At 41.8% G+C, this 27,699-nt stretch overlaps 1 protein-coding gene across 2 annotated transcripts in view; it reads left to right on the top strand.

The window, feature by feature from the left end:
• Gata6 (GATA binding protein 6) overlaps window positions 1-27,699 on the top strand; it is a 49,495-nt gene that overhangs the window by 19,959 nt on the left and 1,837 nt on the right. The window contains exons 3-8 of one of the 2 annotated variants that reach the window (XM_048806448.1): window positions 1-208; window positions 4,758-4,924; window positions 8,361-8,486; window positions 9,377-9,464; window positions 9,559-9,662; window positions 26,024-26,120. In XM_048806448.1, the coding sequence (XP_048662405.1) occupies window positions 1-208; window positions 4,758-4,924; window positions 8,361-8,486; window positions 9,377-9,464; window positions 9,559-9,662; window positions 26,024-26,120 (790 nt within the window). Of the gene's footprint in view, window positions 209-4,757; window positions 4,925-8,360; window positions 8,487-9,376; window positions 9,465-9,558; window positions 9,663-26,023; window positions 27,380-27,699 lie in introns of those variants that run through there. The other variant, XM_048806447.1, reaches the window with a different exon arrangement.

The following is a 27,699-nucleotide window of genomic DNA, read 5'->3' as shown; positions in this document are numbered from 1 at the left end:
GAGCACCAGTACAGCTCGCTGACGGCGGCGCGGCCGCTGAACGGGACGTACCACCATCACCACCACCACCATCCGAGTCCTTACTCGCCCTACATGGGAGCGCCATTGACGCCTGCCTGGCCGGCTGGACCCTTTGAGACTCCGGTGCTGCACAGCCTGCAGAGCCGCGCCGGAGCTCCGCTCCCGGTGCCTCGGGGCCCCAGTACAGGTAAGGGTCGCGCCGCAGTGTGGGGGTGCGTGACCGAGGTGCTGGAACACAAGGGGGTCTGGAGCAGCTACTTGACTGGTGTCCCGGAATGGATTTGCAGGACTGTGGCAGAATGACCAGAGACTAGTGGTTTTTATTGTGCGAACTATCCCAGTTTCTTTCTAGGAAAAAGACTAACTTGCACTTATGTGTCTCTGAGTCTTGCAGAAGTTGGGGGGTCTTTGATGAATATTGAGTGGGCAATTGGGAAAAATTGAAGTTGGGAGGGAACTGCCAGAGCCTTGCCTTGAGTTTTACCGCATACCCCAGTTTGGACAAACGGAATAGTGAGATTCTGCTCTGGGGTAAGTTTGGAGGAAATGTTAGGTGCTTGATTTACTCTCTCCCCCAATACACACGTATTTATGTACAAGCACTCGTGTGGTGTATTTTCCTCTTGGGAATGGGGATTGAATCCAGGGGCGCTTTACCACTAAGCTACACTCCCTGCCCGCTTAAAAATATTATTTAAAAATAACATTGCTTAGTTGCTGAGGCTGGCCTCAAACCTGGCTGCCCTCCTGCCTAAGCCTCCCAAGTGGCTGGGATTACAGGCCTACACTATGGGACTAGGGAAGAAGGTATTTAAACAAGTTCCAGGAGAGTAAAGGAACCCGGGATCCAGTGGACATTCCTGCCCCCTCAAGTGAGAGGAAAAAGATGAGAGGACACCTAGATTAGACAGCCTTGTGACTTCTGATGGTCGGCTAGTGGATATGTGTTAGGGTGGGTGGGGGTCTGGGGCTGCTACTTCCACGTGGCCAGGCTGGGATCCAGGGATCCAGGAGCAGGGCCACCTATTTTATTCTTCCTCCAGAGTTTAGCCCACCATTTTTGCAGTTGTTCCATTCATATTCTCATTCCTGTGTCTGGGGACCATTTTAGGATAAAGTGGGAAAACAAAATTGTCAAATACGGAGAAATAGAGAAATACCTTATTTTGGAAAGTGTTTGGTTCTGCCCTAGCAGGAGAAGGTCTGAGTCAGATTGTTTGACTGCTTTTCTCAGCCCCAGCATTCTGAGTCCTTGGTGCATTCACGGGTCTTTTTGATTTCACCTGTTGTTTCTAAAGAAAAGCAGAACTTTTACTGTTTGTTGGAGGTGAGTTGTGGGGAGAACTCAGCAACAGAAGTGACAAGAAAGGAGGCATATCAGTCCAAAGTGTCCTATCTTGGTGTCTTTTGTGCCCCAAGTCTGGGCTTCTCCTAGGAGCTTCCATTTAAGGATATGGAGGACTTTTAGGGATTCTAATTAGGTAAAAAGGGGCCTGAAAGTGAAAGAAGGGATTTGAACAGCCCCCCTTGTAACATTAGGGACAGGGCAAGACTTTTTGGTAACAAGTGCTTTCTCTCTCTCTCTTTTCCTTGAGGTGCTGGAGATTGAACCCGCAGCCTCAAACATGCCGGGCAAGCACTGCTCTCCTCTAAACCACATCCCCAGCCTTTTTTTTTTTTTTTAACATATAGGCTTTTTCATTTTAATTTAATTAATTTGCCAGGTACTGGGATTGAATCCAGAGCCTGGCGTGTGCTAGGCTAGTGCTGTACCACTGCACATCTCCAGCCACTCTTTTCACTTCTTTCAAGACTGACCTAACTTCTCCAGTCCTGCAACGATGGCCCTAGGGACCATCTTTACCAACAGTATGCGGAGCAGAGGCAGAGGACTCTGCTGAGATTTGCCCTGTTGGGTTAGGTCTTGAGAGATCCAAAGATTGTCACCCTTTCTTCCAAAGAGGAACCCATGTTTGGCTCCCAGAAACAGAGAGACTGCATGTAAGGGATCTTCAAAGAATGAGAAGTGGGTGGTGGTTAGGTTGTGAAGCTGCGGTCCTGTTGAGAAAGCGGTAACTGCAGTTTGAGCAGGATCCTGCAACTCTGCCTGTTGATTGACATACCCTAACTTGATCTCCAGATTCCTTTCCCCCAGGCTTCTAACAGGTCTTGTCAAGGGGGGGGGGGAGAGAGAGAGAGAGAGAGAGAGAGAGAGAGAGAGAGAGAGAGAGAGAGAGAGAGAGAACACAAACACTCTAGTCTTCAGATGTTGACAATAACTTGATTCTGTATGAAAAATCATTTTTAGAGTATAATGTGGTCGCAGGCAAGTTAGAGGTTTCTTTTGGTTTTAAACTTAGCCTATTCTTTTCCTAATTTTTACACCTTCTGGGCTTGACACTATAAAGAAATCTGCAGACAGAATGTTTTAAAAAAAAAATCAGGGTTGGAGGTGAAGGGATTTGAAACACCCAGATTTTGCAGTCTTCTAAGAAAGTAGGAAGCGTCAGGGACCAAGTCAGTATTTGAGGTGAGAGGGTGAGTGGCCCTAACTTTGCTTGTCCTCACAGGTGTTCTAATGCCAGCTTCTATCTAGATTTCCTGTTCTCTTTTAATTGACTTGAGCAAACATCAGGGCTAAAACCTGAGTGCTGAGCTTTATCAAGCTGTACAGTTTAGAGGCTTTTGGAAACCCACTCCCCCTACACCTTTCCCTGATTTTTGGTGGATGGGTTGGGCTCATTCTGGGATGAGCTCTGAGTACTCACAGCCCCTCATTCCCTGGTTCTCAATTCCCCAGAACTGTGCTCCATTTGCTGGGTGATGGAATCTGTCACTTCCCAAGAGCATCTCAAACAGCCATCTCAGGAGAGCAGATGCAAGCTTCCAGCACAATTAGATTTTTGCAAAATTTAGGCAGTGTCCCGCCTCTCATTTAGAGTTAGAAAAGTCTACCTGCCTGGGTGTGAGTAAGAGGTAGAAAGGGAAGGAAAGAGAGAAATTTTATTTAATTTTTAAAAAGCAAATTTCCTAGATTTTATTTTTCCAAAAAGGACTTTAAATTTTTGTTTTTGGATTTTCAGGTAACTAAAGAGGTCTACCTGGGGAGTTCACACTCTTTTCCAGGGAATCTGTTTTTATTGTTCCCAGGAGAGGGGAAGAGGCCAGGCACCTAGCAAGTCGGGTTTTCCAGGGAATGCCCCACTCTTCTATGGAGAGGGGCTCTGATAGGTAACATTTTAAAGTCAACAACAAAGACAAATACCTTGTTTAACTTCAGCGTCCTTGAAGTCCTGAGGATTTTACTGATTACCGCAGTCAATAGTGGCTTTTAGGGCGGAGAAGAATAAATCTTTGTGATGTGTTGTAAGTTGCAGTATCCCAACGACAACTTTGAACTCGGCTGGTGTAGGATGCTAGTTTAAACCTAAGAAATAACTTGAAATGAGGAAGGCCACTTGTTTTGTAGGGTAAATATTACTAATGGATTAAAGCATTTTAATGCTAAAGTCATGCTCAAATGTCTTTACTGCACAATCGCTGGTAGAAGCAAACTATCAGCTGCAGGAGAATGAGAAGGAATAGAAAGGTTTGCTAGCACACTTCATCTTCAAATAAAACCTCAAGTGTAATATTTATTTACTTTAAACAGTAATTCAGAAACATGCTTCACGAATGCAAAATTAGAACATTTGAACCCTCTATAACATAAAGAGCCCTAAACAGTAGGAAACATTTGTTTTTCAAGAGTATATTTAGTAAGTACTTATCTAATTTTAGAGGATATTTATTATTTCATATTTAACCTTCTCAAAGGGAAGTAATAAATGTACAACCATTTACCCTTAATTCAGATTTATTTTTAATTAGCAGATCTAGGGTACTGCAAATTACAAAATCCAATCAATGATTAATTAATGTAAAGTAATCACATTTAGAATAGATTGCATAAATTAAAATTTTAGTGTAGAAAAAAAGGTGGTTTTATTTATCGCTGAGAAGTTCTTAGTAGTTTCTCAACCAGTAAAGTATTGACCTTTTGTAAAAAAAATTTCAGAATGGAATAAAAATATTTTAGCGTTTGATCTTTGTGGCAAGTGAATAAAACTTTTATCTCAGCGCCTTTCCCCCCTTGAGAAGACCTGAGTTACTTTCTCATTGACGTTAAGTGTCTTCAGAACGGTACTTGTACTTTAACTCATCTATTTTTTATTGGGGAAAAGCCGTGTAAGAAGGAAAGGTTGTAGACTTAGAAAATACTTTAAAAATTACTTGATAAATATAAGGCAGCGTGTCCTGGGGCATTTGTGGGTTGCAGCAGGGGTGAGTAATCATTGTTAACACTGCGGCTTGCTCGGTTTGGCAAGCGGGAAATTGTAATTATGATGAATTTTAGTTTTAAAAATCGAGGGGACAGCCTGAGAGTTAGGGGTCAGGCTGACCTTCCCGTAGCTCATCTCAGACTCTAGCACTGCCCACGACTTTCCTGGGAATTTCTACCGGGGGCACCGCGAGGGTACAGAAGTGTGGGACTAATGGTCAGCAAATCCACGGCGACACCATCAAGTTCCCGGCTTGGCCGCCGAGGGGAAAAGCGCGATCCCCAAGGGCGCGGGCGGGGATGGCGGCAGCGCACCTCCCGCGCTGGATGTGGGGTCCCGGGGGCGTTCAGGTGTTTGGGGAGTCGCGGGCCCCGCGCGGCCTCACGGTGCTTCTTGTCCCCGCTCTCGCCGCAGACCTGCTGGAGGACCTGCCCGATAGCCGCGAGTGCGTGAACTGCGGCTCCATCCAGACGCCGCTGTGGCGGCGGGACGGCACCGGCCACTACCTGTGCAACGCCTGCGGCCTCTACAGCAAGATGAACGGCCTCAGCCGGCCCCTCATCAAGCCGCAGAAGCGCGTGGTGAGTGTGAGCGCCTGGCGCGCCCCGCGGGGACAGGTGCGGACTCCGAGGCGGGAGCCGAGCGCACAGTCCCATACGCACCAGTCACTCCCCGGCCTCCAACCCTCGCCCGCCGGCGCCCCCGCGGAGGTGACCCCGAAGCCACCAGGGAAGCCAAGACAGGCTTTCCTCCTTTGCCTATTGAAAATGACATTTCTAAATGGCAAGAAAGGAAGGTGCTGCTAGTTTTTTTTTTTTTTTAAGTGCAAAAAGTATTTACATATCTCGCTACTTGCCAAAGCAGCGAATTAATTCTCGAGTGATACACAAGACATTGGGAATGGCTAACACAGGGGGTGGAAAACGGAGTAGACCTACCCAGGCCAGGAGAAGGAAGCTTGGATCTGGTTTGGATTTTATTCTGGGGAGACCATGCTCTCTTCCAACACCCCCTCCGCCAGTACCCGCCTCCCTCTGCTCCTTACAGAGCGCTCTGGCTCCCTTTTACTTTGTTCTTTCTACCTCTTTACCCGTCTGCCGCTTATCCTGGGAAAAGGGTTTATCCCTCTAGGTTCCTGATGTCTTTGGATTGCCCTGTACTCCAGTGAAAATTGATTTACCCAATCCTTAGTAATTTTGAAAAAACAAAACAAAACAAAAAAACCTACCCATACATAGTACTTGAGAATATGTATGTTCTCAGATTAAGGATTTTCACCAAATGTGATCACGTTTTAATCATCTTTTAAAGTATGGCGATGCCTGATTTTCTTCAGGCATTAATCTCGCATTGTCATTGTTATGCGTGCGTAGTAAGAGAGGGTATGCATTATTATAGTGATCAGAGAAAATAAATTAAATCTTCCAGGAACCCCACTTTAAGGCTAGCATTTGTTTAGCCCAAATGCTCAATAGTATAAATGCCTTTAAAAGTAAAATATTTTACAGTTAGATGTCAGTCATCTTAAGTATCCAAGTAATTTATTTAATTGTTATACTCTAATTAGCAGAACAAATGCTACACATGTTGTTTGTGTTAAATAGATTAGAGTGAAATTGCATCACAATGTAAGTCTGACACCTTAAAGAGAAGTAATTAGCTTTACGGTTGGTTTGTTTTTAATGCATTTAAAATAAAGTGGCTGGCATTAATTTAATGAGTGTATGTGCCTTAAACTTGTTAAAGCCTCCCACAGCTTAGAATTTTAAGGGGTCCCTTTCAGTGTGTGACTCTCTAAGGTTATTTTTCTTATATGCATCCTATTTAAAATGTAGTCACTGGAAAATATTCCAAGGAAGTTCCTTGTTTTCACATATTAGACAACACATGAACAATGAAACTATTATTAATTCTGTAAAGCTACATTGAGCTAAGCACTAGTTGAGCTCTGAAGGGTAACATTTTGTCAAGATTGAGAAAAAAAAAAACCTTGTTAAGAGTAGCCAATTTGGGTTCTAGTTGAAGTATGAATTTGATCTAGTGACTTTCCTATGTAGATAGTGCCATTTATTTTTGCACATGTAGCAGTAAAAATAACTGTTACTTGCAAGAAACCCGTTTTTAACATTTTTGAATCGGTTTTCTTGCTTTGTGGCAGGTGTTTTGATGGTAACCAAGGTCAGCCTGTATGCTTTGTAAATGAGTTATAAATGATACCAATTGTAGGGTGTGTCATTATCAATTAGTTCTCCTTATGGGCTTCTTATATATGGTTTTGATGGATCTGACTTCATTCTCAGAAACAGAATGTTGAACCAAAGTTTGTTTAGCCAGCAATACAGAACCAATCACTGTGAATTTGAACTTGCAATACATTGCAAAATAAGAGATTTATGGTGTAACTTGAATTCCTTGTCAGTGAGGAATATAACTGAGATCACTTGTTACAAGGAACTTTTATAACCCATTCACCTTCATTTCACATGTTTATGAGGACTGGCTTCACTTATGATCTGCAGTTGACAGTCATAAAGTTCTTTGTTATAATGGCAAATTCTGATAACAAGTTTGCTTCACATTGGCTCCAAATTCCACTGGAAACTGTCATAAATGGCCTGTTTGTAAAGTGAATCTTGCCATCCTTCGTTTACTGATTCACATTTATGGAGAAAAAAATAGTGCTTGCCTAGAAAATGGTTTTCTTTTAACCATAAAGCAGCTCCAATGTGTAAGGTTTTGTAATGTTCTCAACGTTCAAACAAAGCAATTCCCCTATAGTTTTCCTATCCGCCAAATATGATCATTTTAACCATATTCTAAGAAGTCAGTGCTATCAGTGCTAATTTTTATAGTGCTAAAAGGCTCACTAGTATCTGTTTTTACAAAATAACTGTAAAGAATGTTACTAAAGTAATACAACAGGATGCAAAATGTAAATGCTAAATTAAATGTCATTATTTAAATTTTCCAGCAGAGAGTTAGACATCTCTGTTTTCTAATCTGGGAATATTTGATACAAGCTCAATTAATATTTTTGTTGTCCATTGTTTAAAAGAAGATTAAAAGAAGAAATTACACAGTATTTCTAGCTCCCCAAATCTTGTTAAGCTTCAAGAGTAATTTAAGACAAGTTTTAATGGCATTTTAAATTTGATAATTGAAAAACAAATGTTATGTTTTGTCATTCTGGGGAGGAGATTATACTAGTTTAAATTCTCCTTTATAATTCATTTGTAGTAATTTAGAGGAAATGGAGCATATTTCTTTCCAAACGTTTTAGACTTTTTTGCTAAGATCTGCTTTTGTTCATGTATACAGGTCTTTTTAAAGTTTCTGGTTGATTTCCCTACATATGAATGAAAAATTGACTTGGTTATCTCAGTTTTTCAGGTGGACACTACCCAAAGCCATTTAGTACATGTAGCTGCTTTGTGATTGTATTTCATGACTGATGTCTCAACCTATGATAGTAGAGCATGACTCTCCATGGTGGGGGGGGGACTCTCACCTTAATGTCCAGTTGTATTGATACTTTTGGTGCATTTCAGAATATAACTCTTACTTGGCAACTTTTAGGAAGTCTTCTAGTTTCCCTTTAAAAAACAGCAGTAAGTGGAAAACTAAATTCTTGGAGAGGCAACTACTGTTGAAACTCTCTGTGTGTGATTCTGGGGAGAGCTTTGCATGGAGTAATTGTGTGACTGCTTCCCAGTTATTCATTCTGTAGTTTACAAGGACAGGCTGGAAGAGCAAATTGAAGGTATGGCATCTAGCACCCTGTGCAAACCTAGTTTCTTGGTTCAGGGAACTCAACCTAATTATATTCCAAAATTTTTTCTCAAGTGATATTTCATTTATAAATATCATTATAAATATTCATTAATACATTAGGAACATGCAGAGCAAAGATGGGCATGATATACAGGTGTATATATGGGACACACATTACAGTTAAAATTCCTCAACGTCATGTATATATTTCCATATTTCCACTTACTTTCTTTTGTTCTTTTATAGCCTTCATCACGGCGGTTGGGGCTGTCCTGTGCCAACTGTCACACCACAACCACCACCTTATGGCGCAGAAATGCTGAGGGTGAACCTGTGTGCAACGCTTGTGGACTCTACATGAAACTCCATGGGGTACGCCCTTTATTCTGTATATCCCTTTAGTCTGGTTTCCATTACAAAACATAATCAGCAAATGAAAGGTGCCAAAATGAGAAATTTGAATGTGTAGATAGATGTACCTCTTTGAATCTAAGAGGCTTTCAATTACAATATGTACCAGTAAAAAACAAATTGCTGCCTGTTAATCACGAACACTCATCATGAGACACATTCCAATTTTAGAAATATGAAAATGTGAAATGTGCATTTTAAGAGTTGATGACGTGTTAGTAACTGTTTAAGCTTGTGAGCGAGAAAGCCAATGAGAAATGCACAATAACTAGTTTACATCTTAAATTTTTTAATGCAACCAGAGACATTTGTACAAAGGAGGAATACACTTGATATTTTAGTTAGAATGACTTTGTCCTTCATTTTCAAGGACTACACAAAATATTACCTCAATCACACAAAGAAAAATGACTTACCTTGTAGGAGGAAGAGTACATGCTCTCTTTTTAAAATAAAAAACCCAATAAATTTCTATTGTATAATTAACAACATCATTTCAAACAATAATCTTTAAGTTGAAACAATTAAATTCTCCTTGGTATCCTCCCCCCCATTCCAGCATTTTGCGAAGCTGGGGATCAAACCCTTGTGCCAGGATGTAGGCAGGCACTCCATCACTGAGCTGTCTACCAGTGGGCTTCATTCCTTAGCCCAGTCATCCCCTTTTCTCTGAAGGAATCTTTACATTTGATGGGGAAAGTGTAGTCTTGTGTTCTTGGATCTATGGAGTATATACAAAAATGGTTGATGCCAAGTTCTTTTGCATGAAGGCTTTTAGTACCAATGTTGGGTGTTTAGTTTGGTTTTCCTTCCATATAATACTTATTAAGGCCTATGTGGACATTTTTTAGGTGCCTCGACCACTTGCTATGAAAAAAGAGGGGATTCAAACCAGGAAACGAAAACCTAAAAACATAAATAAGTCAAAGGCTTGCTCTGGTAAATATAATAAAATGCCCTTTGATTGTAAAGTATTTGCCTACTGTCACAGTAAGTATGTGTGTGTTTATAAAGTTCATTTTGACTCTTGCAGGTAATAGTAATAATTCTGTTCCCATGACTCCAACTTCCACCTCTTCTAACTCAGACGATTGCAGCAAAAATACTTCCCCTCCAACACAACCAACAGCCTCAGGGGTAAGTGTTAAAACAGAATAGACTCCTTCAACTTCGTGGGTTGCTCTCTAGTAAATTATCTCAAACTTTATCTTATCTGGCAGTACAATAACCTAAACCAACAGTTTAGTTAGTTGATACCTAAGAATAGTTTTTAGAGGAAGTTACATTTAAATGTCAACAAAATGACAAACTTAAGTACTTTACAAACCTCTTAATTAAGATCTCTATCATTTTTTTTTATGGTTAAATTAACCCAAAGAAAAGCAAGAACTTTTGAAGAGCTTTAAACTGTTTTATTTCTAGGGGTTTTTTTTTTTTTTTTTTCTAATCAGAGTTGCTTCGCTCGCTATGTGTATTTCTAATATAGATCAGGAAAATTGCCAGGCCTGTGGTTCCACAGGTCCTGGGCCCATGACATTGAAGTTGCTTTTGCTTATGTCAACTCTGGCTGTCTTTCTTTTTGTTTCTACCCAAAGCGAAACTCTTCTTAATGTGTTCTGGGCTTCTGCATTCACGGATCTTACTTCCCCCAACCTTCTTGCTGGGAGACCTTTCTGCCTTCATTGTACACAGGCCTAATTCAGTCACCAGCGGCAGCAGCAGCGGTGGGGGCTGCCTGGGACAGGAGATCGAGGGGTCTTTGTGAATATCACAGAGTTAGTTTCTGTGGAGCTATGATCAAAATTGCCATCCATAAGTAAAGAGCATTGTCTTACCTTAATGTTTCCCAGATTCACCTGGAAAAAAACCACCTGGCTTTACCTGAGACCTCAGTGAGGTCAAGGGCAAGAACTCAGACAAGCAGAACTTTTTTTTTTTTTTTCTTTTACTTTCTGTGATCTCAGGAATGAACCCAGGGCCTCGAGCGTGCTAGGGAAGTGCTCTTCCACTAAGCTATATTCCCAGTTCTCCCGCAGGACTTTAAAATGTGCCCTAGTGATGATTCTTAGGTTTACTCTAAGATTAGTTTAATTGTTTTCTACTTTTAGTTTTCTTCTAAAATTGTTCCGGGGCACTTAAAAATACTACAGATTCCTGGGCCCTGCCCTGGATTTTTGAATCTTAAGTCTCTAGGGGTGGGGCTTGGAAATTTGTGTCTTTGAACAAGCGCCCCAGGTGAAATTGAAACTGCTACCCTGGAGTCCTTGGGGAACCAGGAATCTAAGGACCTCTCCGCCTCCCCCACTCTCCCCTCCCCTGTCATATTTTTAGCTGACTTTAACAAACAAAAATGATGCTTAAAATTATATTTGCTTTTTCTTTTTGTTCACCAATACAAATTCTCTTGAGCTTTTTCTTTAATGAAATAAAATATCTAATTAATTTCACAAGGGAAAAAACTTTTCATTTGTCACAGACATATGTTAAAGAACCTTTCTAGAATTGATAAAGTGTTTTTTTTTTTTAGCAGGAGGATTAGATGTCACTTTGAGGATCTAAGGGGTAAATAGAATTAGTTTTACTTGTGGGAAACTAAAAGGTCAAAATTATTTAATCCTTGGAGGCAATTGCACAACTGAATGAGGCAAAATGGTGTTTCAGAAACTAAGGTATTGAGGGAGGCTAGGTTTTTGGCCTTAGTGTCTGTGTCCTATCTCCTATGAGCATGCTGCCATCTCCAAATCTCTGTAGAGTGTAGAAAGAGCCTAATTTAAATGATAAATGGCAAAGACACATATTTGACCAAGAATGGGCTTTGGGTTCTGGATGACTTTGTAGGTGGAGTCTGGTTTGTTCTTGTGGTTTTGTGATGCAAAATTTCAAAATTGGCTTTCAGCAAGTTCAATCAGTTGCCCTCCAGGGAAAGGAGGGTGAAAGGCACCCAAAGGAGCCCTAGTCCCTTTGGTGTCCAGGACTCTAACCTGGGACTGAATTCCTAGAGGTAGCTTGCAGGTCAGTGCCCTCCCCGATGAAAGATTAACTCCTCACTAGAGACCAGGAGGCAAAGCAATTGGATTTTTCAGGTTGGGGGAGTTTTGAGAGTAGTTTTACACAAGGTCTTTTACTGTAATCTTCATTCCTCCCACAGCCCAGGCAGCCTCCAGGAGACCCTGGAAGCTAGCGGTGGCTGGTGTAGGCTGCAGGCTGGGGGGCAGTGCCTGAAGATGAAGCTGGGCTGTAGAATTTCCTGGCAGCATTTCCCAGGGTAGGGGTGGGGTTGCCCTCCCACCTGCCCATGCCCCTGGACTTCTCTTCTCATTCAGAGGGCACAGGGCTGACACCCGGGCTTGCAGGTTTTCCTCTGATGGTGTTGTCTTATCGTGGATGTCTCCAGATTACTACCTTACTTGGTGTTGTGTGTGGGGGGGACCAGGCCTATTTAGCAGATGCTCATCTGCTGGCTTCATTTGGAAACCCTGTCCCCCTCTATGAATAATTGCAGTGGGTGGAGTGGTTTTGCCAGAATGCCTGAATGTGCCTGTATCTGATGTCAAAGGGCAGCTGGGTTTGACTGGTCACCTATAATTGTGTAAAACACTATAGGTAAGGAAAATCACAGAACCCCACAGCAAGGTTGAATCTGGGGTTTAGAAAGTGAGTGCATCATACAGCGCTTTCATTGGCTTAGGGTTTAAACCCTGGATCCATCCCACTGACTTCAAGTGCTCTGTGTGACTGTGGTAGAAATAGTAGTGCCGATGCCCCAGTTTTATGGGTCTACCAGGCTGCCAACAAAGGACAATCAAAGGCACACGGTCAGTAGAAGATGGGGACCAGGGACCATGCATCTCACCACTGAAGGATGTACATGGCAATACAACTGCCTTTCCTAAGTGACTGTGAGTTACTGTAAGGAAGTTGAAGAAAATGGTTCCAGAGGCCTATGTCAAACCCTGTGTTCACGTAAATCCCCACTTTGAGAAACAAGTTGCAGGAGATCCCTAGTTGGCATTCTCAGCAGGCTTCTTGCTTGTGGGCCATTTAACATGTAGGCACAGGTTTGTGGGTTCTGTTGGCCCAGGTAAAAGGGGCCCCAGCAGCTGAGTGTCCTGGAAGGAGACTGTTCTAATTGTCTGTTGCCATGAGCAGTTGGCACTGAGAGAAGCAGGAATGGAGGTGTGGGCAGGATTCCTAGCACAGGGCAGGTAAACTTTGAAGTGTCCTAGAAATCATTTTTGCCCATCTCTGACACTATTTCTCTGACTAATTTTTGGGTCTTGGCTTTATGTACTTGCTGCTGATTTGTGCTTCAACAGACCTCTGCTTGGGAGAAAAGGAGACATTCCTTCTGATAAGTCACCTGGTTGATGACCTGGTCACCTTGACTCAGTTTCTCGTTGTTGCTGTGCGTGTGAGGTGTGTATGCATTCGAGGTAGAGAGAGAACAATTTATTTTCTGCTTGAGATCAGGAAGACTCACTGCCAGGTAGCCTAGTATTAAAATATTGCTGTTTTTGTTCCTTAAATATGTTAAACTTAATTTTTGATAGATGGCTGGTTAATTTTGTGAAAAAAATCTAGTCTTTCTTTCTGGCTAAAATTTTCATATTGATATGGATTTACTGAAAAACATAATTGACTGACATAAATAGACATCAGATTTCCTATGGCATTTATTCACTATGGAATATAAGGATATTAAAGTATTTTGAGTTCCCTTTTTTTGGTTATTGTTATTTAGGAGAAAAACTTGATAATGTATTCTATGTTAGCCATTCTCAAATGAGATTTAATAAGCATTCTGTAAGTTTTCTCATCCGTCTATGGCTTAAAACTCTAAAACTGTAGGATATTTTATGTAAACTATAAGCTCAGTCTCCTCCCATCCCGTTTTCTTGAGGTACTGAGTAATGAATCCTGAGGCATTTTACAACATCCCCAGCCCTCTTTTTTTAATTTTTATTTTTTATTTATTTTTTTTAAATTTTGAGACAGGATGTCTCTAAGTAACTAAGCCTGGCCTCTAACTTGTGATCCTTCTGCCTTAGTAGTTAGGATTCTCCCAAGTAGTTAGGATTTACAGGAGTATACTACAGCACTTGGCACTCCTCAGATTTTGTAGATTAAAAATGTCTTTCTTTATTTCCTTTGGGATAGGAGAGAGTAATTTAGGGATGAAATTATCACTAAGACTTAATAACAGAAAATAGGTAGTCACTGAACATACTTTGCCTAAAAATAGTTTATATAAATAATTACTTAAAAAAATAAAACCTTCTTAGGTTGATGTTAAAACTGCAAATATAATTGAAGTCATCATAATGTGTAATACTGAAATAAATTTGGAGATGAAAAATATGTGACTAGCCTTTGCTTGTAGTTGTTAAGCATTACTGTATGGAAAGCAGTTTTTTTTGGGGGGGGAGAGGGATACCAGGAATTGGACCTAGGGGCACTCAGCCACTGAGCCACATCCCTAATCCTCTTTTTAATATTTTATTTTGAGACAGGATCTCACTAACTTGTTCAGGGCTTTGCCAAATTGCTGAGACTGGCTTTGTGACCCTCCTGCCTCAGTCTCTGGAGTGGCTAGGATTATAGGTGTGCCCCTCGCTGGGAGGCACTGTCTACAAATGAGGAAACGAGGTCCCATAGGTCCCATGCCTGGGATTGGTCATAGGTGGGGGCAGGTGTAGACAGATCTCACTGCTGGTCAGATTTGGATATGCTGAAATACTGGAGGAGGCAGTGAATTCTGGTTGTAGACTGTTCCCCCACCAGTGCTGATATTGAACCTAGGGCCTCCTATCTAAGTTAGGCAAGTGATCTACCTCTGAGCCACATCTCTGGCCCTTGACTACAGAGGTGGAAATGCCTTAACAGGAGTAGAAGGTATCTGAACTAGTTGGGTGGGACTTGTTCAGGGAAAAGTGAAGATAGAGTGTGCAGTACAGTAGGTGTAGGAATCCATGGAACTAAAGGGTGTAGGTTCAGGGTGGCTGGAGTGCAGGGTATAAGAAGCCAAAGGCAGGACATGAGTTTGCTCAGTGAAACAGGTGGAAAGAAGATGTATGGCAATATTTCAATCCCATTCAAGTCTCCTGAAAGCAGGACCCAGACTCTGCTCATTTCAAGTTGATGGGCTTTGTCTAACCCCAACTTTGGTGATAAATGCTTTTTCTGTCTGATGGAATTCAACAATGAAAACATCCTTAATTGTACCCAGGGGCTCTCTACCACTGAGCTATATCCCCTTTTATTTTTTTTGAGACAGGGTTTCACTAAATTGCTGGGGCTAGCCTTGAACTTGCAATCGTCCTGCCTCAGCCTCCTGAGTTACTGGGATTACAGGTGTGTGCCACTGTGCCTGGCTTAATTGAGAGTATTTTGATAATTGACTTAGTAAGCTCCTGCTTGTTCCTTTCACAAAGAAGGTTTTTCTTTTCACGTCAGTGGAGAAAAATGTTTCCCCAGTGTTGATTATATGCACTGACCTCACGCAGAAATTTTTCTCTCCATGGGCAGAATGGCTTGGGTGGCTGCTTGGGTCACTTCTTCTACTGGAAACATAAGGCCTGGTGTGTTGGTGAGAAGAAATAGGTTTCCTCACTTTTGTGTTTTTTATTGTTAACAGTTGGGATTACAGGTGCTTTATAAGGTCTTATGAAGAAAGCTTAGGCACTTTGTAGGCTAATTAGGAAAATTGCTTTTTAGATTTTATTTTCTGTATGAACATTTGCATCCCAAAGAGGAAATTAGAACATATCCACTTTGGTCCTATAGCTTACTATTCATTTCTTCCTGAAAAAAAGCATTCAATTTGGGCTGGGATTGTGGCTCAGTGGTAGAGTGCTCGCCTAGCATGTGTGAGGCCCTGGGTTCGATCTTCAGCACCACATAAAAATAAAATAAGGTATTGTGTCCAACTATAACTAAAAAATAAATAAAAAAAAATGCATTCAATTAGTAATCAAAATTAGGAAGGTTTTTTTTTTTCTTAGCAAATTTTTATTTCACTTTCTTTCTTACGCTTTGGCATCATCCTAGATTTACCAGGGCATTAAGATTGGTCACAAGATAAAGACCCTTAAAGAGCTGAAAGGTAAATTCAGGAAGGACTTAGGTTGCACTGACAGTGTGAGTTGCTTTGCCTGGGCTGGGGCGGAAAATTACTGCTTTACTCGTTGCTCTTTTGCAGTGCTGGGCATTGAATCCAGGGCCTCACACATGCTAGGCAAGGGCTTTAACACTGAACTACTCTCCCAGCCCTGCTTTACTCTTTTTTTGTTGTTATTTAATTGATACTGGGAATTGAACTGAGGGGTGCTTAACCACTGAGCCACATCCCTAACCCTTTTTTATATTTAGAGACAGGGTCTTGCTAAGTTGCCTAGGGCTTTGCTAAATTGCTGAGGGGGCTTTGAATTTCCTGTCTCAGTCTCCGGAATCCTGGGATTATATGTGTGTGCCACTAAGACGGTTCTGTTTCACTCTTCATTTGAATATTCTGCAAAACTCTTTGGAGAAGCCAACCACTCCTGGATTAGTCTTTTATCATCGACTCACTTATAAGATAGTAGGGAGGTGGGAAACTAGTTTCTATCAAGTACCTTTTATGTGCCAAATGCTTTAGGTGCATTTTTCTCTTTTAACCTTTCTTCTGAGTAAGGTACTGATCAGGCCCAAGGACTGTGTCAAATTAAGAGACAATGCTTCCATTTGGACCCAGGTCAGACTGATGCAGAGTTAGCATTGTTCCCACTAGAACATAGAGATTACTGTGATCTTAATGCATCTCTTTGAAATCTTTAGAGAGAAGAAATAATGTTTTCTTAAAAAAATTTGACTAATTTTGATTACTAACTTCAGGATCAAATATCCTCCCAGTAAAGCAGATGGGAAAACAGTGACCAAGTATGTAAAGCCCTTAATACAAATTTTCTTATCAATATTATACTTACAAATAAAATGTAGTGTAGGACTAAGAATATGGCAGGTAGATGATAGGTGGAAAAATGCTGTTTATTATTAGTAAAATTAGTAAAATTATTAGTATTATTAAATAGTAAAAATTCTGTTGTCGATGTACCTGATATGGTTATAACAAGGTTCTTTTAAAATACAAGATTGCAATAATAACATCCTCCTAGTGGTGTGATTTAAATTTAGACATAAGTTTTGTAATTTAGGCTAAGTTGTGTAACTTTTCAGAATGTTTGAATTGCCTTCAGTTTTTGTGGACTCATTAAACAAGTATTCCTTAACAGGCAAGTATCCCTAACCCCCCTGCCCCGCCCCCCGCCACCCTTTCCAGAATTTTATGGTCCAAAACACTCTTTTCTAAATGAATAATAATAGTAAAAAAAAAAAAAGAGTTAAAAAATCATTAATCTCTGACAAGGGTCTGAGAAAGAGTTGCAGTTAGGTATTATTATTGCCTCATTTATAAACCAGGATCCCGAGTGACTCCATAAGGTCACAAAACAAGCCCGTGTTGAAGCCGGGACTGGAACCGACGTCTCCTGCCTCCCAGTCCCTGTCCAGGGCTGTTACCCTTCCCTGGGAGTTGACCAGTCATCACAGTTATTAATATCCCACTTGCCACATGCTACAAGCCATGAACATAAATATTTTTTTGGCATTTTATCTTCATGCTCCTCGTGTGTCAGGCTCCCTTTCTGTCTCCATTCACACCCCCTTCTAAAAACTCACATTCCTGTTTGAACACATTGGCCTTCACATGAAAGTCACACGTCACCCTAGCAAGGAACGTTTCAGCATGCAGACTTTGTATACTTTCATTTTTCATTTTGATCTCAAGGCTTTTTTTGGACGTGTGTGTGTGTGTGTACGCACATGTACTAAGGAGAATGATAAGAAGTAGTAATACATTGTACCATATTAATAGCTAATGGCTTGGTCTATATGTTAGGAAACAGTAAAACTATATTGCTCTTTAGCTTGTAATATAATATATATGCTCCCCAGATGTAACACAGAACTATGGTTTATATAAGTGACTCATTATTACAATTTGGAAGTCAGAGTACTAGGTAAGGAGTAAGTGTAAGCAGAAGTTATTTGCCTTTTCATTTGGCTTCATCTCTGATATTCTTTTCTTTGAAAATTACAGATTTTTATTTTTATTTTTTGCAGTTTCCCCCGCCTCTGTAAAAATATACAAAATTGTCACAAAACATGAAATAATGTTACGGGAAAACATGACCAAATTTAAGAAATCTGGCTTAGGATGCTCTGAAATGTTGTTGCTAAATGAATCTTCGAAGAAAATGAATTCCCTTACTGGAACCAAAGTAATTTATTATGCATTTCATGGGTGTCTGCCAAAAGAGTTACTAGCAATATGAAGATCTAATGGATATGAATTAAGTACAAACTGGTAGCTCTCTTTACGTTTGGAGCTACCTGTTAATTTTCTCTGAAACTTCAATAATTTAGAAAGGCACCTCCAGAGACAGGTGTTGTCAATAGACAACACGTAGTTCAGCTGCTTACCATATGGGGCTTTATCAAGGTCCAGTTCTCAGAATTTTTGAGAACGAGCACCAAAAGGTTATTTTGACCTCAGAATTTTAAGAACCATTTAAGCAAATAAACAACAAGGCCTTGATATCCATGTCGTGGTGGGGGTAAACAGAACCACAGGTGAGTAACTGCTGGGGTTTCACTGATCACCAATGGCTTGGTGGCGTGCTGTCTGCTTGGGTTGCTGGCATCACAGGGTTTTACCTGAGCCAGGCCACACGCTCCAGAATCTTATTATTATTATTTTTTTAATTGAACACAAAGACTTTATGTTTAAAACACTCAATAAATTTAGTTGCTCGATTTGTAGCGGTGCTTGTTTTGTGGCCTGAAGTTCAATCTGGGGTCCGTGGATTAGCTGCTGAAAGGAAACAGATTCAGGCAGCCAGGAGATAGCTCCGCCTCGGTCCGTGCCATGATATGCCATGATAGCGAACTGCCAAGGTTTTCTGAAGCCTCTGTTTTCCTTCTATGGCAGTGGGGGTAGGGAGGGGGTGGGGGGTGAGTAATTCCTGTTCTCTGGCCCTTAGAAGTATTGTGTGGTATAATCAGGAGATGCCTTCAGACCTCTTTGAAGAGCAGAAAGAGTAGCACTACTTAAATTTGATCATGAATTAATAGTGAATTAATCATGAATTAATAATGATGTGTTTTATTTGTATGGCTTTTTTTTTTTTTTTTGTCATCCCAAGACATTAGAAATAAATCCTTACCTTCCTAAAGGAGAAATTTAGAGATGTAGAGTTACTGTGTTAAGAAGGAACCATATTTTAAAGCTTTTTATTTCTCTGATGCTTGGTACTCTCCCAATGCTTTCTGTGGTGAGAGAGTGCTTTGTGAGTGCTACTTGGTCCTTTGACCATGGTTGTGTTTTCTGTCATTGTGATGGGAAAGATGAAAATACTCAGCCAATCTTCTGAAAAGCCAGCTTTGTTACAAAACTAAAGATTATAATTCACCAGGTTGCCTCAGGATTCTTGACCATTTCATTTGAGGACTAAAATAAGAGTATTCCATTCTGGTCATTTCAGAAGATAAGCCTTGAGCCATGGGACAGACCCTCCCCCTGGCCATCTATCTATATTTGAACATCAGCATTTTGCTGATAATTACAGTGGACTGGTAAATTTGGAGTGCCCCTAATGCTTGCTATTTTTTTTTTTTTTTGGTCTGGGTATTGAACCTAGGGGTGCTTAACCACTGGACCTATTTTCCCTCTATCCAAACTGAAATGAGCCTCATTTTTGTAGTGGAAGTGAAGATCTCCATAAAAGCCTTGTCCCTGTGCTGGAATTCATAGGCAGCTTTTGAGGAAGGCAGCTATAAAGCCCTGCAGGAGCCTAACATCCCTAGCCCTTTTAAAAACATTTTATTTACTATATTTTATTTAGTGTCAGGGTCAGACTAAGTTGCTTGGGGCCTCACTAAGTTGCTGCGGCTGGCTTGTCACTTGCAATCCTCCTGTCTCAGCCTCCCAAGCCACTGGGATTACAGGCGTGCAACACAGTGCCTGGTCATCCTTGCTGTCTGAGTGTGCACACGTGCATAAAACACTCTGTTCCTTTGCCCAGAACGACTTGTGGGTAAAGCGTCGAGCCCCGCTCCTTGAAAAGGGGCACCATCCTGTGGCCGAGATATAACTTGGCCCCGGGGGTGAAGGGCAGCCAGAGAAATCCCCAGTAAGGAATCTGCTAAACTACAAAAACATCATGAAACTGTTCTGCTGAAAACTGAGTCACATCATCAGCTAAAGGTGACAGATTCTTTTGCGAGAGAAGGTGCTCAAGTTCTCTTCCTTTATTCAACTGTAATGGGAGAATCCGAGGATCTTGTTGTGATTGACGATTTTCACATGTCCTTATTCCTGTAGCTTTCCTGTCACGTCTGTGTCTGGACCTGTTTCCCCCTCATCCATAGAAACTGAAATGAGCCTCATTTTTGTAGTGGAAGTGAAGATTTCCACGGAAGTGTTCCCCTCTGCTGGAATTCACACGAAGCTTTTATTTTGAGGAAGGCCGCAGGAGTCTAACCTAGAGGTTACAAAAGCAGAGGAGATTTGTCTGGCAGGCAGGGATGACTGGCTTCCCCTCCCACCAAAAAAACCTGTGGGCTGGGGGTGTAGCTCAGTGGAAGGGTGCTTCTCCCAGCACGCACAAGGCCCAGGGCTTGATTCCCAGCACAAGGAAAGAGCTAGAACCTCAAACTCACTTAGATCCGTGTAAGAAGGGCCATTTAGTGGCCATAGCCTGCTGGGAGTTCTGGAGGCAGTGTGATCTCCATCAGGGTCTTAGCCCTGAGAATGACCACACACTTACCTGTACACAAGCCGGAGAACCCACTTTATCCTTCTGGAAAGGATATGCCTGTAAAAAAAGAAAAGAGGGCCTACGGTTTCCCTTTTCTGTCTCTATGAATCCCCACAGAGGCCGAACTTCAGTCCATCTTTCAGGGAGAAGTCAAGGAAAAGAAAGAGGAATAATATTGATGAGTAGCCTGTTAGAAACATTTTTTTGGGGTACCAGGGATTGAACTCAGGGGCACTCAACCACTGAGCCACATCCCCAGTCGTATTTTGTATTTTATTTAGAGACTGAGGCTGGCTTTGAACTCACAATCCTCCTTGCCTCTGGAGCCGCTTGGATTACAGGCAGGAGCCAGAAACTTTTTTAATATTTATTTTTTAGTTCTAGGTGGACCCAATATCTTTATATTTATGTGGTGCTGAGGATTGAACCCAGGGCCTCACGCATGCTAGGCAAGCACTCTACCTCTGAGCCACATCCCCAGCCCAGCCAGAAACTTCTGTTGGACTTTTAACTACATGTGTATCAAATCAGAAGTTTGCTTTTTAGAGAAGTGTCCAAAGTCAGTGAAGGCTTATTCTCATAGGAGGCAATCTGGGTGATCTACAGATAACTGTGCCTGCTTCACAGGCTGGGGCATATTTTCCCAATCTATAGCAGCCCAGCTTCTCCCTGGAGTCATTTCTTCCTTTGGGAGGGAGTTTTCCAGCCCAGTGGCGCTGCCTGTCTCCCACCTACCCTGGCCTGCATGCAGTGCTAAGCCCAGGCTGGGTCTGGTGCTGATAACACATTCTTTCAACAGGAAGTGCCTCCATTTTCAGTTGTCTGTGGGAGGGTGGAGGGCAGATAAGCTGTGAATGGAAACACAGAACAGATTTCTGCTCCACCCTCATATTGCACTTTGATCGGGAGGGAGCAAGGCCCTCTGCCTGGCCCGAGCTGCCTGCCCAGCCTCGGGAGGAAGGATGGGTCAGCTGCTGGGCATTCCGTAGAGCTCTTCTCTACTTTTGTTCAGGAACATTTGTTTAGGTTTGATTAGGTTTGTGGTGTGTCTGCTTTTGCTATGTTGAGATGTCTGCCATCTGAAGTCCTTTGAAGGGTTTAATTAGATGTGGAAAAACACTGACCAACTGAAATTCTTACATTGTTTTTTTTTACTGTGTGTGTGTGTGTGTGCGCGTGCGCGTGCGTGCATTTGTGTGTACGTGTACTGGCTGCAGAGCATAACGAGCCAGGTTTCTTCAGGAGAGTTGCTGTAGTAACAGACCAGTTCTGATCCCATGTTCCTCTCATGCATGGATGTAGTGTTTTCCGTGTTTTGACTTGGCTGCAGTGTGTTTCACATGTGCATACTTAGCCAGTTCCCACATGGAGAGATTTCAGGGGTTCCTGGGGCAGCTTCTGTCACTCCATTCCCTCTGTGAGTCCCCTCACTCTGATTCCTCCCTAGTTTTTCAAGTTAGTTTATGACCCTGCCCTGGTTGGGTTGACCCTTAAGTGCTTATGCATATTTCTGGTACGAATATCATTTAATTTTCCCTGAAGTTAGATTGTCTTAGCTGCATGTGATGGTACATGCCTAAATCCCAGCAAGTCAGAAGGCTGAGGCAGGAGGATTGCAAGTTTGAGGCCAGCCTCAGCAATTTACAAAGCCTGAAGCGATTTAGTGAGACTCCTGACTCAGAATAAAGAAAATAAAAAGTACTGGCGATGTAGCTCAGTGCCTTGGTACAAAACAAAACAAAACAAAACCCAAACAAACAAGCAAAACAAAAACAACAAAAAAAACCTCCAAGATAAGGTAAGCCGTAGATTTGGCTCCCTAGTTGTTGTGCCTCCCGCTGCTCAGCCTCTAGAGCCGCTGGGATTACAGGCTCCTGGCACTGCTGCTCATGGATTCCCTTGTAGTACTTGACGCTTGTGCATGGGACAAAGAATTCATATCCTGCTGTTTTTCATTTAACATTCTATGATTGGATTTTTCCATTTTGTTACATGATCTTATTATTTTTAATAATTGCATAATCGTTCATTGAGAGTGTACCCTGCTTTTCCAAATTATTTCCATGTTATTAGACATTAGATTGTGTCCATGGCTTCCACTACCAGGAGAAGCCTGGCAGTGGCTGGCTTCCTTTGTGGAGATTTTCCTTTCTCTTAAATGATTTCCTTATAAGGGATTTCCATAAGTGAAGTTACAGGGTTAAGCCGTGTTTAACTTCTTGATGGCCCTGGGCACTACTGCTAACTGCCACCCTCTGTAAGGCTTGTACCAGACTCTATAGCCCCACTAGCTATGGACAAGGGGACTGGGGTACTCACCTTACAGTAATATTTCACATTTAAATATTATTATATCATCATTTTAAGGTTATCAAGTCATGGACACAAGTTCTCTTTCCATTTTCCCCCCCAATTCTGGGCATCCAACCCAGGGCCTTGAGCGTGCTATAAAAACTCTCTACCACTGAGCTATAGCCCCAGAGATCACTCACATAATTTGTGGTTTGTTGGCCCATTGACCACATGTCTGACTATGGTTCTGCTATAGAGCTTAACTTTTAATCTGAAGAAAGAAAACAGTAGTTATTTCAACAGGTGGCTTTTGGGATAGTTGCTTAGGTGAAAGAATAATATCCTATGTTAATAAGGGCTTTATACGTCAGGTATTTAGCTCATTCTTATAACGACCTTATAATGTAGGGCCTCTTATTTCCATTTTGTGAGGGCACTGAGGCACAGAATGCTTGATGCCAGTCCTGCTCAGTTACCTCTCCGACCTGATCACTTTCCATGCCCTTGCTGAACCCTTCTGTTCCAGCTGGCTTCTCTGCTGAATAGGCCAGGTGCCCGCTGCCCCACATCCTGCATGTCCTCTTATTAGAACAATCTTTTTCTCACCAGTCACATTAACTTCCTCTTTGGCTTGTTCAGCACGATAGGGCATCCTGCTGAGGATGTCACAAACATGAGCTCAGTTAATTGCTGCAGTCATACCTGTGGCAGGTAACACGAGGACCCACATGTAGAGGAGGCTGCTGCAGGAGGTGACTGCACTCAGCAGGTGACCTATCCAGGGCATGACTTTGGAGCTCAAGTTCATTGCCTTCGCCCATCACGGAGGAAGCCTCTGCAGTTCCTTTTCTGACTCTTGTGCTACTACTTCCTTGTCTTAGTGACTCACTGGCCACGATAGGCCACTGAGTGGTCTTGCTCTGTCTAGTGTGGAAGTGTCCTGGCTCTCCCCGAAGCCAGGAGCTCCTAGTTCAAGTGCAGGGCTCTCAGTGAGGGCTTTGCTAACAGTGTTCCTGGTTGCTGACTGTGTGGTGAAGTCAGCCCTCTACTGTCTTAGTACCTCTGGCTGTTTCTGGTGGGCTACTTCCAAAATAGCACTTGCAGTCATTTAGTCAGAGACCTGCAGATGTGCTTTTATGGAAGAGGTAGATCTATGCAAGGCTGGGTCTGACATCAATCATTATAAGGGAATTTGCTTTCTTTTAATCCATAGTTCCTTTTTTTTTTTTTTTTAAATAGTACTAGTACCAACGCAGGAAAAGTGCTCTCCAGACAAGCTACATCCCCAGCCCTTTCTTTTTTTCTATTTTGAGACAGGGTCTCTCTAAATTGCCCAGGATGACCTCAAACTTGCTATTCTCCTGCATCACTCTCCCATGTTGCTGGGATTACAGGCATGCACCACTGTGCCCGGCTTGATAGTTCCTTTTAAAAACAAACCATTCTTTTGTAATTGAATATCATCCTTTGGTTTATTTCTTTGGGGGTTAAATCTGGTCCTGCATTGGATTTGCTCATAGTGGGAGATTCTGGAATTAAGAGCTAACATTAATCATGTTTATAAGTATAACCAAATCCTGTGGGTTCTGTTTGTTTGACAGGATTTTGCAGTTATTTCAAAGTTTTTGCAAGAATCTATTTTAAATTTCAGACATCTCAATAACTTGGTGAAAATCGCCTTTTTTCATGAATCCAAAGCCCTTGATCAGTTTTTGTTTCTACATTTGTGTTATTTAAAGTTTGGGTGTGGGGTACCATTGTTCTTAATTTTCATAAACCCTAGTTTTGCTAGGAAAGGGGAGGATCAATTGGTACCTGTGGAGGACGTTTGGGTGGGCATAGAGCGAGTTGGGGGACTAGAACTGCCAGGCTTCTCTCCTACACTGTGCCTCTGCTTCATAGAGGTGTTGTGAGAAGCAAAAAGCCAACCAGATCCTGCTTGGAAAAAGGAGTCCAGTAGGACTACATTTGCTTCTTAGGCACGAAGGCTCATCCCAAGTGCATTATTCAGCTCTCCCGTGTCTGGTGTTCTGGGTTTCTCTGAAGTGGTTGTAACAATCAGGTAGCAGAGAAATCTGTTTGCAGGATTTAATTGGATTATGTATGCAAAAATGTAAAAAAAAGTTTGAAAAGTGAATGAAACATTCTATTTGTCTAATAAATATTCTATAAGGTATGAAACGGAACCCTAAAAACTTGGAAGCAATTAGGAGCTTCTGAGCACTTAGAAGGAAAAATATGTGATTAAAAAGTACATAGTTCTGGCTAGATTTTTGAGAAACTCTTTCAAATGCAACTGTTTCTCAAACTGCAGTCTAAACCGATTCCAGTTATTTTGGTTTGATTTTACTCAATTATGGAATGTTTAATATTTGGCTCTTCTCTATTGGATGGGAGGAATGAATGAAATGGGAAAGGTGAACTTTTGCCTCAAGAAATAATGGCCGTACTCATGACAGATAGAGGATGTTAGCATTTTCTTTACGACGTGGTCTGCTGCAAATATGGCCTGTTCTTGTAAAGACTTAAGGTAAATGAGGTCGATATTAAAATCTGTCTATGCATGGGTTTATTTCCATGAAGTCAGTGTACAAAAATTTCATGTATCAGGGAATGTTGAGCTGTGTAGCTTTCCTTTTCAGACTTTGACATAATCTCTGTGTGTGTGTGTGTGTGTGTGTGTATGTATGTATGTGTGTGTCTCTGTGTCCGCAGTGCTCTGCATTTTGTCTTTCAAAGTGATTAGATTGTGTGAGCATCATTTAGGCCATGCAGTGTTTACCTGTGTGGTTTGGTTTGTTTCACTGTCAGAGATCTTTGAGTTTGGCACGTTTATAAATAGGATTCCTTCAGTTCCCCTTTTCCTTGCCTAGTTCTGCAGCTTGCTGAGTGGTTAGTTACTGAGTACTCTGAAGTGAACAGGATCAAAGCTTAAGTTGCCAGGGTCAGGTCATTGGCACAGTGAAGCATCTTGTGACATGGTGACAAGCTCCTGCTTGTTCTGGGTAGGGATGAGCGAGGCAGACTTTCTTTCTTTGTCCTGGGATGCTCCTGAGAACAGCCCTCATCCTGGCTGCAATGACTTCTCCTTTGTTTTGTTTTCTTACTTTTTTTTTGGGGGGGGGGAATAAATTGAACCCAGGATCCTTAACTACTGAGCCACATCCCCACCCCTTTTAATTTTTTATTTTTGAGACAGGGCCTCTCCAAGTTGCTGAGGCTGGCCTGGATCCTCCTGCCTCAGCCTCCCTGGAATTACCCTGCTCATAGGTGTTGAACTAGCAGGATTGGGCCAGCTGACAAAGTGATGCATAATAACCATTTCTCCTTCTCTCTGTCCCCCTGTTTTGCCAGGCGGGTGCCCCAGTGATGTCTGGTGCAGGAGAGGGCACCAACCCTGAGAACAGCGAGCTCAAGTATTCAGGTCAAGATGGGCTCTACATAGGCGTCAGTCTGGCCTCGCCGGCCGAAGTCACATCCTCAGTGCGACAGGATTCCTGGTGTGCTCTGGCCCTGGCCTGAGCCCCTCCCGCCAAGAGGCAGGGAGGGCTCCACCGAAGTCCTTGCATCTCTTATGTCTGATTTTTGTCCAGCAGCCCAGATGGTGGCAACGATGCAGACAGAACATTCCTCCAATGTGTGATTTCTGTGCCTTTGTTTTGAAAGAGATATATTTCCCCATGAAGCTTGCTAAAAGAATAGAAGATGCGACTCTTCCGGGGAAGGGCTGGTGCAGCAGGAATATGGCCTGCTTCATCTAGCCAGGGCCACCTCCAGCCAGCCTTTCTTTGGGTCAGCTCCTGCATAGCTTGCAAAAACTGGGACGAGGGCCAGGGCCTTGCCTGCTAAGGAAGATGGACAGAGAGTCTTGAAAACAAGGTTTTACGTGCATTGCCCCCATGTGTTTCTTCTAATCGATTTTGGTTATTCCAGAATTTATTCATACCCGTTCCACACGCAGATTTCACAAATGTTCATGGAGAAGATCATTGGAGGCCATTTGGTACACATCCTGGAGGCTGAGTGGGTTCCTGGAACTCTTTGTCAAAATTCCTCAATTTGCAAGGCTGCATAGTAAACTCTAATGTACACTGTGACTGACATTTCTCGAAGTTCATCTTGTGTGACTGATCTGAGGTCAGTCGGAATTTGTAAACAGGGTAGCAAACAAGATATTTTTCTTCCATGTATACAATAATTTTTTTAAAATGTGCAATTTGCGTTGCAGCAATCAGTGTTAAATCATTTGCATAAGATTTAACAGCATTTTTATAATGAATGTAAACATTTTAACTTAATGGTACTTAAAATAATTTAAAAGAAAAATGTTAACTTAGACATTCTTATGCTTCTTGTACATCCACATCCCATTTCTATATTCCCAATAGAAAAACTATTTCAAGAACAAATCTTCTCTCAGGAAAATTTGCCTTTCTCCATTTGTTAAGAATTTTTATACAAGAACACCTACATACACCCTTTCTTTTACTGTGGAATACGTGCTGGAAAAAATTGCAACAAAACTTTACTACCTAACAAATAGCATTTGTAAATATTCTAGGCATCTGTAAACACTCTGATGAAGTCTGTATAGTGTGACTAACCCACAGGTTGGTTTACATTAATTTTTTTAAAAAATGGGATGTCATATTGAAAACTATTTCACCAGAGTTTTAAAAAAAAATAAAAGGGTATTGTTTTTGTCCTGTACAGCGAGTACTTTCCCTTTTACTTCATTTGGATGCTGCATATGGTTATAGAACTTCATATAAAACAAAGGCACGTGGTGTCTGCAAGCTGTCTTTTTTTTTTTTTTCCAAAAATTGTCCTTTGGAAGCTATTGTGTACTTTGGTTTACTTGAAGTTGGCACATGGAGTTAGTTGTCACTTTCCAATTGCACTGGAGACAATTTTATAGGTGAAGAGGACCCACTATTGAATGACATTGTCTGAGATATCAGCATTTTGTTTAGAATCAATGCTTGAAAAACATTTTCCCAAGTCCGGGGTGTTTTTTCCTTGTGAATGAA

Source organism: Marmota marmota, unplaced genomic scaffold (assembly GCF_001458135.2).
Source record: "Marmota marmota marmota unplaced genomic scaffold, marMar, whole genome shotgun sequence".
In the NCBI taxonomy this organism is placed as follows: Eukaryota; Metazoa; Chordata; class Mammalia; order Rodentia; family Sciuridae; genus Marmota; species Marmota marmota.
The sequence above is the reverse complement of the archived record's forward strand: the minus strand, read 5'-3'. Positions and strand labels throughout refer to the sequence as shown.